Below are 12589 nucleotides of genomic sequence, written 5' to 3' on the forward strand. Positions count from 1 at the left end.
CCTAAAATCCCAAATGTGGATTTGGGGATCCAAAAATCCTAAATGTGGATTTGGGGGTTCCTAAAATCCCAAATGTGGGATTTTTGGGGTCCTAAAATCCTAAATGTGGATTTGGGGGGGTCCTAAAACCCTAAATGTGGATTTGGGGGGTCTTAAAATCCTGAATGTGGATTTCGGGGTTCCCAAAATCCTAAATTTGGATTTGAGGTGTCTTAAAAATCCCAAATGTGGGATTTGGGGTTCCTGAAATCCTAAATGTGGATTTGGGGGATCCTAAAACTTCCCTGTGGGATTTGGGGTTCCTAAAATCCCAAATGTGGATTTGGGGGATCCCAAAATCCTAAATTTGTATTTGAGGGTTCCCAAAACCCTAAATGTGGATTTAGGGGGTCCTAAAACCCTAAATGTGGGTTTGAGGGGTCGTAAAATCCTAAATGTGGGATTTGGGGATCCAAAAATCCTAAATGTGGGATTTGGGGGGTCCTAAAATCCTAAATGTGGATTTGGGGGGGGTCCCAAAATCCTAAATGTGGATTTGGGGGATCCTAAAACTTCCCTGTGGGATTTGGGGTTCTCAAACCCCTAAATGTGGGTTTGGGGGTCCTAAAATCCTAAATGAGGATTTGGGGGTTCCCAAAATCCTAAATTTGGATTAGAGGTGTCTTAAAAATCCCAAATGTGGGATTTGGGGTTCCTAAAATCCCAAATGTGGATTTGGGGATCCCAAAATCCTAAATGTGAATTTGGGGAGTCCCAAAACTTTCCTGTGGGATTTGGGGTTCCCAAAACCCCAAATGTGGATTTAGGGATTCCCAAAACCCCAAATCCGAATTTAGGGGATCCCCAAAAGTTCCCAGTGAAATTTGGGGTTCCCAAAACCCCAAATCCGAATTTAGGATTTCCCAAAACCCCAAATATTAATTTGGGATCCCCTCCCCCCCAAAATGTGACTTTTTGGGATCCCCCTCCCCCCTCCCCCCCCCAATTTCGGATCCCCCCAAATTTTTTTTTCCCCCCCAAAAAAAAAAAAAAATTTTTAAAAAAACCCCAAAAATAATCTCACAACCGCAACAAATCCCTCCGAAAATTTTTTTTTTTGGGGGACAAAAGTGACAAAAAAAAAAAAAAAAAAAGCGACAAAATTTTGGGGACTTGAGGGGGGGGGACACCCCAAAAAATTTTTTTGGGGTTTTTTTTTTTTGGTCACATGACCCTACAACAGCGCTGCTTGTCGGGCGGGGCCTCCTCGAGCGGAGCCGTCAGGCGCAGCAGGGGGGGGTCCCCGATGTCCCCAAAAGTGTCCCCAGGGGTGTCCCCGAGGGTGTCCCCGATGTCCCCAGGGGTGTCCCCGCTGTCCCCGGGGGGGTTTTTTGGGGTTTTTGTTTTGGGGTCGGGGGTCTCGGGGAGGCTCCGTTGGGTTTTGGTGGCCGCCCGGAGCCGTTTGAGGTCGGCCAAGGTGTGAGGGTGGCTTTTGTCACCTGCAGGGGTGGCTTTTGTCACCTGAGGGGACACAGGGGACACGGGGGACAAGGCGGAGCCGTTGGGGTGTGGGGACACGGAGGGGGGGTCCGAGGGGTCCTGAGGGGACAAAAAAAAAAAATTTAAAAAAATGAAATAAGGGAGGGGGGTGACAATGGGGACATTGTGGGTGATGTCACCAAGCGTCACCTTTGTCACCTCCCGGTGTCACCGGGGTCAGCCTGGCCCTGAGACTCCTCCCACCACTGTTGTCCCCAAGGGTCCACATTGTCCCCAATGTCCCCCATTGTCCCCAATGTCCCCCAGTGTCCCCAATGTCCCCAATGTCCCCATTCCCCCCAATGTCCCCAGTGTCCCTGACCCCGTGTCCCTGACCCCGTGTCCCTGGTGTTGTCTCGCCGTGTCCGTGCCCTCGGGTGTCCCCCTGTCCCCAATGTCCCCATTGTCCCCATTGTCCCCTGAGGTGTCCCTGACCCCGTGTCCCTGGTGGTGTCTCGCTGTGTCTGTGCCCTCCGGTGTCCCCCTGTCCCCAATGTCCCCAATGTCCCCAATGTCCCCAATGTCCCAATGTCCCCAATGTCCCCAATGTCCCCCCAGTGTCCCAATGTCCCCAATGTCCCCATTGTCCCAATGTCCCCCCAGTGTTCCCAGTGTCCCCAATGTCCCCAATCCCCCCATTCCCCCCAATGTCCCCAGTGTCCCTGACCCCGTGTCCCTGACCCCGTGTCCCTGGTGTTGTCTCGCCGTGTCCGTGCCCTCGGGTGTCCCCCTGTCCCCAATGTCCCCAATGTCCCCAATGTCCCCAATGTCCCCTGAGGTGTCCCTGACCCCGTGTCCCTGGTGTTGTCTCGCCGTGTCCGTGCCCTCGGGTGTCCCCCTGTCGTCGTCCTCGCTGTCGCGCTGTCCCTGTGTCCCCCACACGATGGCCTCGCGCCGCTGCTCCCGCCGGTACAGGCTGGAGCGCTCCGACACGCTGGCCCGGCGCACCACCTTCCTGGGGGGTAATTAACGGGCTAATTAACGGGGTTAATTAATGGGATTAGTTAATGGGGTTAATGGGGATTGTGGGATTATGGAGGTTTGGGATTATGGGGTTACGGGGTTTGGGGATTTGAGGATTTCCGACACGCTGGCCCGGCACACCACCTTCCTGGGGGGTAATTAACGGGCTAATTAATGGGGTTAATTAATGGGATTAATTAATGGGGTTAATGGGGATTATGGGATTATGGGGTTATGGGGATTATGGGGTTATGGGGATTATGGAGGTTTTGGGATTATGGGATTACAGGGATTCCTGACAAGCTGGCACAGCGCAGCACCTAACTGGGGGGCAATTAACGGGGTAATTAATGGGGTTAATTAATGGGATTAGTTAATGGGGTTAATGGGGATTATGGGATTATGGAGGTTTGGGATTATGGGGTTACAGGGTTTGGGATTTGAGGATTTCCGACACGCTGGCCCGGCGCACCACCTTCCTGGGGGGCAATTAACAGCGTTAATTAATAGGGTTAATTAATGGGATTCACTAATGGGATTAATGGGGATTATGGGATTATGGAGGTTTGGGATTATGGGATTGAAGGGATTACGAGGATTTGGGGATTTCTGACACACTGGCCCAGCGCAGCACCTAACTGGGGGTTAATTAACCGGGTAATTAACGGGGTTAATTAATGGGGATTGGGGGATTACAGGGATTATGGGATTACAGCACCACCCTGACTCTGCCAGTGTCACCAGGGCCATGGGGACGCCCTCCCAGTGTCACCAGTGCCACCCTGCCCCTCCCAGTGCCACCCTGTCCCCTCCCAGTGTCACCAGTGCCACCCTGCCCCTCCCAGTGCCACCCTGACCCTCCCAGTGACCCTCGGTGCCACCGTGACCCTTCCAGTGACCCCAGTGCCACCCTGTCCCCTCCCAGTGACCCTCCCAGTGTCACCCTGTCCCCTCCCAGTGCCACCCTGACCCCTCCCAGTGCCACCCTGTCCCCTCCCAGTGACCCCAGTGCCACCCTGACCCTCCCAGTGTCACCCTGTCCCGGTCCCAGTGCCACCCTGATCCTCCCAGTGACCCCCAGTCCCACCCTGTCCCCTCCCAGTGTCCCCCGTCCCCTCCCAGTGACCCCAGTGCCACCCTGTCCCCTCCCAGTGCCACCCTGACCCTCCCAGTGACCCCAGTGCCACCCTGTCCCTCCTGGTGCCACCCTGACCCTCCCAGTGCCACCCTGACCCCTCCCAGTGATCCTCGGTGCCACCCTGACCCTCCCAGTGCCACCCTGACCCCTCCCACTGTCACCAGTGCCACCATGACCCCTCCCAGTGACCCTCCCAGTGCCCCCCTGTCCCCTCCCAGTGCCCCCCTGTCCCCTCCCGGTGTCCCCAGTGCCGGTGCCGTCCCTGACCCGCGGCTGCCGGCGCTGGACGTTCTCCTCTGGAGCAGGGATTTCTGTTTTTCCTGCGATTTCAGCACCGCCGCCCTCTTGTGCTTCAGCTCCAGCAGCTTGGCCTTCACCTCCTCGTCCCCGCAGACATCTGTGACAACAGCCACGACCGCCAGCAATTAAAAAAAAAATTAATAAAATTAATAAAATTAAAATTTAAACCCCGCACTCACCCAAGGGCGTCTCATCCAGCAGCGATCGCGCTCCCAAATCGGCTCCGTGAGCCACCAGCAGCTCCACCAGCGGCACCTACGGGGATAAAAAAAAAAAAAATTAAAAAAAAAAATAAAATAAAATAAAAAATCCGTGAGCTGACGGTGTCCCCTCAAGGGACTGTTGGTGACACACCTGTCCCCAGCAGGCGGCGGCGTGCAGGGGCTGCCACCCGTCGTGGTCGCGGCTGTCGGGGCGGGCTCGGTGCTCCAGCAGCAGCTCGGCCGCCTCCCGGTAACCGTTGGCGGCGGCCACGTGGAGCTGCGGGAGGAGGAGGAGGAGGAGGAGGAGGGGTTGGGGACAATGGTGGCACTTTGGTGGCACGGAGGGAAAGGGGGAGTGTGGGGGTTGGGATTGGTTTTTTTTGGGGTGGTTGAGGGAGTTTTGGTGGTCGTCTGTCCCGGTGTCACGTCAGTGTCACCTCAAATCCCTCCCAGTGTCACCCTGATCTTCCCAGTGTCACCAGTGTCACCCTGATATTCCCAATGTCACCAGGGCTACCCTGACCCCCCCAGTGACTCCCAGTGTCACCCTGATCCCCTCCCAGTGACTCCCAGTGTCACCTCAAACCCCTCCCAGTGACTTGCAGTGTCACCCTGACCTTCCCAGTGACACCCAGTGTCATCCCAATCCCCTCCCAGTGTCACCTCAGTCCCTCCCAGTGACTCCCAGTGTCACCCTGACCTTCCCAGTGACCCCCAGTGTCACCCCAATCCCCTCCCAGTGACCCCCAGTGTGACCTCAAACCCCACCCAGTGTCTCCCAGTCCCCTCCCAGTGACCCCCAGTGTCACCCAAACCCCTCCCAGTGACCACCAGTGACTCCCAGTGACCCCCAGTGTCACCTCAAACCCCTCCCAGTGTCACCCAAACCCCTCCCAGTGACCCCCAGTGTCACCCAAACCCCTCCCAGTGACCACCAGTGACTCCCAGTGACCCCCAGTGTCACCTCAACCCCCTCCCAGTGTCACCCAATCCTCTCCCAGTGACTCCCAGTGTCACCCAAACCCCTCCCAGTGTCACCCCAGTCCCTCCCAATGACCCCCAGTGCCACCCTGACCGTCCCAGTGCCACCAGGGCCATGAGGACCCTCACCCAGTGACTCCCAGTGTCACCCAAACCCATCCCAATGACCCCCAGTGCCACCTCAAACCCCTCCCAGTGACTCCCAGTGTCACCTCAAACCCCTCCCTGTGTCACCCCGACCCTCCCGGTGACCCCCAGTGTCACCTCAAACCCCTGCCGTTGTCACCTGCACCCACCAAGGTGGCCCCGTGTCCCCGGGGCACATCCAGGTCGGCTCCGTCCCGGATGAGCTCCCGGATTTCGCGGAGCATGGAGCGCTCGGTGGCCGCCCGCGCGTCCTCGATGCGCTCCTGGGTGATCCCTGCCGGGGGACAGGGGGGTGACACAGGTGACAAAGTGACACCAGAACCCGTCCCCGAGCCTTGGTGGCACCTCTGATCCCTCACCCTGGCCGGCCATGGCGCTCTCCAAGCAGTCCAAGGTGGCCTCGTCCTCGCACAGGTCGTAGGGCATGTTCCCGTCGGAATTCACCGCCAGCAGGTCGGCGCCGCTGCCGGATCCGGGATTAATCAATTAATCCATCGATCGATTAATTAATTAATTAATTACTTGGGGAGGGGGGGGGGGATGGATCGGTTCCAGCCCCTCCTCAGGTACCGTTGGATGAGCAGCTGCACCAGGCCCAGGTGGCCGCAGGTGGCGGCGGCGTGGAGCGGCGTCCAGAGCTCGGCGTCGCGCGCGTTGACGGCGGCGCCCGAGTCCAGGAGCAGCAGCACCAGGGGAAGGGAATCGTCGATGCAGCACTGGGAAATGTGGGAATGGTGGGAAAAATGGGAATGGTGGGAAAAATGGGAATGGTGGGATTGGGATTGGGGATGATGGGGATGATGGGAATGATGGGGATGATGGGAATGGTGGGGTTGGCAATGGGATTTCAGGGCCCAGGAGGAGCAGGAGCAGGGGAAGGGAATCGTCGATGCAGCACTGGGGAATGGGGGGAAAAATGGGAATGGGAATGGTGGGAATGGGATTGGGAATGATGGGATTGGGATTGGGGATGATGGGGATGATGAGGATGATGGGGATGATGGGGATGAAGGGGTTGGGAATGGGATTTCAGGGCCCAGGAGCAGCCGGAGCAGGGGCAGGGAATCGTTGATGCAGCACTGGGGAATGTGGGAATGGTGGGAAAAATGGGAATGGGAATGGGATTGGGAATGATGGGATTGGGATTGGGGATGATGGGAATGATGGGGTTGGCAATGGGATTTCAGGGTCCAGGAGCAGCCGGAGCAGGGGCAGGGAATCGTCCATGCAGCACTGGGGAATGGGGGGAAAAATGGGAATGGGAATGGTGGGAATGGGATTGGGAATGATGGGATTGGGGATGATGGGAATAATGGGAATGATGGGGATGAAGGGGTTGGGGATGGGATTTCAGGGTCCAGGAGAAGCCGGAGCAGGGGCAGGGAATCGTCCATGCAGCACTGGGGAATGGGGGGAAAATGGGAATGGTGGGAATGGGAATGGGATTGGGAATGGTGGGATTGGGATTGGGAATGGGGTAATGGGAATGATGGGAATAGTGGGAAGAATGGGAATGATTGGAAGAATGGGTTTGGAAATAGTAGGAATGATGGGATTGATGGGAATGATGGGAATAATGGGAGTAATGGGAATGGTGGGAATAATGGGAATGGATTGGGAATTATGGGAATGGGAATCATGGGAATACTGGGAACAATGGCATTAATGGGACTGGGAATAATGGGAATGATGGGAATAACGGGAATGGGATTAGGGATGGGGTGGGAATAATGGGAATAATGGGATTGGGAAGGGGAATAATGGGAATAATGGGAAAAATGGGAATAATGGGAATGGGAATAATAGCAATAAAGGGAATAATGGGATTGGGAATAATAGGAATCATGGGATTGGAATGGGATTGGAAAAAATGGGAATAATGGGAATAATGGGAATCATGGGATTGGGTTTACCAGTTAACAGGATGGGAAGAACCTGGATTTGGGATCACTGGGATTTGGGATCTCTGGGATCTGGGATCGCCAGGTAACGGGATGGGATGGGAAGGATGTGGAGATGGGATATGGGGATTTGGGATCAATGGATGGAGATGGGATGGAAAAGACCTGGAATTACCACTCAATTAATGGGATGGGCCTGGATTTGGGATCTCTGGGATTTGGGATCTCTGGGATTTGGGATCTCTGGGATTTGGGACCTCTGGGATTTGGGATCTCTGGGATTTGGGATCACTGGGATTTGGGATCTCTGGGATTTGGGACCTCTGGGATTTGGGATCTCTGGGATTTGGGATCTCTGGGATCTGGGTTCAACAATTAATGGGATGGGAAGGATCTGGATTTGGGAACTCTGGGATTTGGGATCTCTGGGATCTGGGTTCACTGGGATCTGGGATCAATGGGATTTGGGAACTCTGGGATTTGGGATCTCTGGGATCTGGGATCACCAATTAATGAGATGGGAAGGTCCTGGATTTGGGATATTGGGATGTGGGATCATCAGTTAATGGGCTGGGAAAAACCTGGATTTGGGATCTCTGGGATTTGGAATCATCAGTTAAATGGATGGGAAAAGCCTGGATTTGGGATCTGGGATTAGCAGTCAATGGGATGGGAAGGGCCTGGATTTGGGATCTCTGGGATTTGGCATGGGAAGGGCCTGGATTTGGGATCTCTGGGATTTGGGATCTCTGGGATTTGGGATGGGAAGGGCCTGGATTTGGGATCTCTGGGATTTGGGATCTCTGGGATTTGGGATCATCAGCAGATGGAACCGGGGCGGAAAAGCCCCAAATCCGGGATCTCAGAACCACGGGATAGAAAAGACCCGGATGCTCCGGGATCACAGCTCTGGAATTCTGGGATTTGGGAATCCTGGGGATTTGGGAATTCTGGGAATTCTGGGAATCCTGGGAATTTGGGAATACCTGGTGCAGCGCCGTCAGCCCGTCCTCGTTGCACAGGTCGGGGCTGATCCCGCTCTCCAGGAACTGCCGGACTGCAGAGGAACGGGAATTGTGGGATGGAAATTGTGGGATGGGAATTCTGGGATGGGAATTGTGGGATGGGAATTCCGGGATGGGAATTCCAGGATGGGAATTCCAGGATGGGAATTCCGGGATGGGAATTCCGGGATGGGAATTCCCATGGAACCACAAGTGGAAACATCAGGGATCCCAAACGGATGCAAGGAGCATCGCAAGGGCAATTCCAAGGATCCCAACGGGAATTCCAAAAATTCCAATGGCAATTCCAGGAATCTCAGGGACAATTCCAAGGATTCCAATGGCAATTCCAAGGATCCCAGTGAGAATTCCAAAGATTCCAGTGGAACCAGCAGGAATCCCAATGGATGCAAGGAACATCACAATGGCAATTCCAAGGATCCCAACAGGAATTCCCAAGGATTCCAATGGGAATTCCAAGGTTCCCAATGGGAATTCCCAAGGATTCCAGTGGCATTCCCAAAGATTCCAATGGAACCACCACGAATCCCAGTGGCAATTCCAACGTTCCCAATGGGAATTCCCAAGGATTCCAATGTCAATCCCAACGTTTCCAATGGGAATTCCAACGCTCCCAATGGGAATTCCCAAAGATTCCAATGGCAACTCCAAGGATCCCAATGGAACCACCAGGAATCCCAGTGGCAATTCCAAGGATTCCAATGGGAATTCCAACGTTCCAAATGGGAATTCCCAAGGATTCCAATGGGGCTTCCCAAGGATTCCAATGGGGATTCCCAAAGATTCCACTGGAACCACCTGGAATCCCAATGGCAATTCCAACGTTCCCAATGGGAATTCCCAAGGATTTCAATGGCAACTCCAAGTTTCCCAAAACTCCAAGTTTTCCAAGGATCCCAATGGCAATTCCAAGGATTCCAAGGCAATTCCAAGGTTCCCAATGGGAATTCCCAAGGATTCCAATGGCAACTCCAAGGATCCCAATGGAACCACCACGAATCCCAATGGTGTTTCCAAGGATTCCAATGGGAATTCCAACGTTCCAAATGGGAATCCCCAAGGATTCCAATGTCAATCCCAACGTTTCCAATGGGAATTCCAACGCTCCCAATGGGAATTCCCAAAGATTCCAATGGCAACTCCAAGGATCCCAATGGAACCACCAGGAATCCCAGTGGCAATTCCAAGGATTCCAATGGCAATTCCAACGTTCCAAATGGGAATTCCAAGGTTCCCAATGGGAATTCCCAAGGATTCCAGTGGCATTCCCAAGGATCCCAATGGAACCACCAGGAATTCCAGTGGCAATTCCAAGGATTCCAATGGGAATTCCAAGGTTCCAAATGGGAATTCCCAAGGATTCCAATGGCAACTCCAAGGTTCCCAATGGGAATTCCCAAGGATTCCAGTGGCATTCCCAAGGATCCCAATGGAACCACCAGGAATCCCAGTGGCAATTCCAAGGATTCCAATGGGAATTCCAAGGTTCCAAATGGGAATTCCCACGTTCCAAATGGGAATTCCCAAGGATTCCAATGGTGATTCCAAGGATCCCAATGGAACCACCTGGAATCCCAGTGGCAACTCCAAGGATTCCAATGGGAATTCCAACGTTCCAAATGGGAATTCCCAAGGATTCCAATGTCAATCCCAATGTTTCCAATGGGAATTCCAAGGTTCCCAATGGGAATTCCCAAGGATTCCAATGGTGCTTCCAAGGATCCCAACACCAATTCCAAGCCTTCCCAACACAACCCCTGCACATCCCAAACGCCTCCACCCCCCATCCCTCCCACCCCCCCAAAAAAACACGGAATTCCCCCTCATTCCCAAAAAAACCCCTGGGAATTCTGACATCCAACCCCACCCCACCCAACCCCACCTTCCTCGGCGTCGTGCCGGGCGGCCGCTTCCAGCAGCCGCACGCTGGCCGGGAACGTCACCCTCCTGCCGCGGCCGCTGCTCTTCCTCCTCCTCCTCTTCCTCTCTCCTCCTCCTCCTCCTCCTCCTTTGGGAATTCCTGGCATCTCCTTTTCCGCCTGTGCCCATTTCTTCAGCTGCTGGGCCCGGCGTTTCTGGGCGTGCCGGAGCCTCTCGGGAGTGCTGAGCCGGCAAACCGCCGGCATCTCCGCCAGCAGCTCCTGGTGCTCCGCCATGTCGGGAAATTCCGGGGAAAAAATCGGGAATGAGGGGTGGGAAAAGCGGCATCACCACCCCCCTCCCCCTTTATTTGATTGGTGAGGTGTGGGTGGGTGGGGGGTGGGGTTTATCCCTCTATCCTGAGGGTTTTCCCGAAATTTGGGGATGGTTGGAGTTTGGGAAGCATCTCCCCTCTTTTCTCGCCGGGTGTTGTCGGGGGAGGAGAATTTTCCCGCTCGGTTCTCCCGTTTTTCCGCCCTCTGGATGAGTTTCCTGAGCGTCCAAGGGTTGTGGGAATGTTGGGAAGATGCTGTGGGATGAATCCTAAAGAAAGGGAAAATATGGGATTGTTAAATCCAGGGAGAGGCTGGTGACCAACCCGGTTTTCCCGGTTTTCCTAATCCGGGATTGACCTCGAATCCAACCAAAATTCCCAATTTATTAAAAAAAAAAAAAAAAATGGAATTTTTTAATTTTTTTGGGGGGGTAAACGAATCGCTAAGAAAGTTCATCCAAAGGGGATGGATCCAGGAGAAGGAGAAGGGGAAATAAAATTAAATAAAATAAAATTTTAAAAATCCGGGAGCGCCTCCGCCCCCACGGGCAGGGCCGGGCAGGACCGGGCGGATTCCGGAGGATTCCGGCGGAGCCAGATTCCCAAACCTCTTTTCCTTCCTTTCTTCCTTCCCTCCCTTCTCTGGAATTGCAGCCACTCGGGCAAAGTCCAGCCAGGGAAAGGGGGAAAAAAAAAAAAAAAAAATTCCCTTAATCCCGGGGTAAATCCCTTTGGAACGCCGAAGGGGAAAATCCACGGCCAGGCTGGGGAGGGGTTGGAAAAAGAAGGAGGAGGGGAAGGAATTTGGGGAAGTTGAGATTCCAGCGGGGCCAAATCCTGGGAATTCCCATGGGAAAACACAGCTGGAATCCCCAACATCTGTTAAAAACTCCACAAATCCGAAATTCCCTCAAACGGCCCCGAAAATTCCTCGAAATAGCCCCAAAATTTCCTCAGAAAAACCCCAAAATTCCGGGATTTGACCCAGCAGGGAGCTCGAGGATCCGGGAATTTGCCACCGGATCCCGGCAGGAAAAATTTCCCTTTCAAATTTTTTTTCTTTCCAAAACCCAACTCCTGATCTTTTATTTATCAGGATTTACGTCAATCCGGCTCCGGGACGTTCCAGGAGGGATTTGGTGTCACCGAGGCCACCCCAATGTCCCCAAAAAGGGGAATTGTCCCCTCTGGGGGCGGGGGGGGACACCTCAGATTCCCAAATCCAGAGGGGAGAACTGGGAGGTGTCACCAGGGACCCCCCCCCCAAGGGACCTCGGTGTCCCCAAGGTCCCCCCAAGTCCCTGAATTTGTCCCCAAACCCCCCCAGGTGTCACCAAGGTCCCCCTCAAGGGGATCCCAGTGTCCCCAGGGTCCCCCCAACTCTCTGACCTTGTCCCCAAGGTCCCCCCAAGTCCCTGAATTTGTCCCCAGAGTCCCCCTTGAGGGGACCCCCGTGTCCCCAAGGTCCCCCCAAATCCCTGAACTTGTCCCCAAAGTCCCCCTTGAGGGGACCTCCGTGTCCCCAAGGTCTCCCCAACTCTCTGACCTTGTCCCCAAAGCCCCCCCAAGTCCCTGAACTTGTCCCCAAGACCCTCCCTGAGGGGACCCCGGTGTCCCCAAGGTCTCTCCAACTCTCTGACCTTGTCCCCAAGGTCCCCTCGAGTCCCTGAATTTGTCCCCAAGACCCCCTTGAGGGGAGCCCCGTGTCCCCAAGGTCCCCCCAAAGGGACCCCCGTGTCCCCAATGTCCCCCCGAGCCCCTGAATTGTCCCCAAGCCCCCCCACAGGGCACCCCCGTGTCCCCAGCACCCCCAACCCCCGTCCCCTCTCCCTCCTTCTCCCCAAACCTCAGCACCCCCCTGTCCCCAAACCACCCCCATCCCCCTGAACCCGTCCCCACCCCCTGTCCCCAAGTCCCCCCCTCACCCCACAACCCCCCCCAAACCCTCCCTGTCCCCAAAGTCCCCTCACGATTCCCGCCATGTCCCCAAGTCCCCCTCACGTCACCGCCATTTTGCCCGGCCCCCTCTAGCGCCCCCTTCACCGCGTCCCCTTCACCCCCGGGTCCCTCCGCGGGGTCACCGCGCTGTCGCCACTCCCCGTTACCGGCCGCTGTCGCCTCGCTGTGGCCTCGCTGTCCTCTCGTTGTCCCCTCGCTGTCCCCGCTGCGGCCTCGGGCCCTGCTCGCCGCGGCCGCCGTTGCCCGAGGCGGGGCTGTCG

General features: G+C 55.2%; 1 protein-coding gene across 2 annotated transcripts; it reads right to left on the minus strand.

The window, feature by feature from the left end:
• Positions 1-1176: 1176 nt before the first annotated feature.
• LOC106864203 (protein phosphatase 1 regulatory subunit 16A-like) lies at positions 1177-12589 on the minus strand. Of its 2 annotated transcripts, none has more exons than XM_088180615.1 (11): positions 12476-12589; positions 10059-10639; positions 8138-8208; positions 5821-5966; positions 5610-5713; positions 5400-5524; positions 4274-4399; positions 4099-4174; positions 3887-4016; positions 2308-2473; positions 1177-1578 (listed from the first exon to the last, which is right to left on the minus strand). In XM_088180615.1, the coding sequence occupies exons 2-11, from the start codon at positions 10330-10332 to the stop codon at positions 1204-1206; spliced, it is 1593 nt and encodes a 530-aa protein (XP_088036741.1). In that variant the 5' UTR covers positions 10333-10639; positions 12476-12589; the 3' UTR covers positions 1177-1203. The 2 variants fall into 2 exon arrangements, with proteins under 2 accessions (XP_088036741.1, XP_088036748.1); XM_088180622.1 differs by having other exon boundaries at positions 12428-12569.

Source organism: Sturnus vulgaris, chromosome 1 (assembly GCF_052056855.1).
Source record: "Sturnus vulgaris isolate bStuVul1 chromosome 1, bStuVul1.hap1, whole genome shotgun sequence".
Lineage (NCBI taxonomy): Eukaryota > Metazoa > Chordata > Aves > Passeriformes > Sturnidae > Sturnus > Sturnus vulgaris.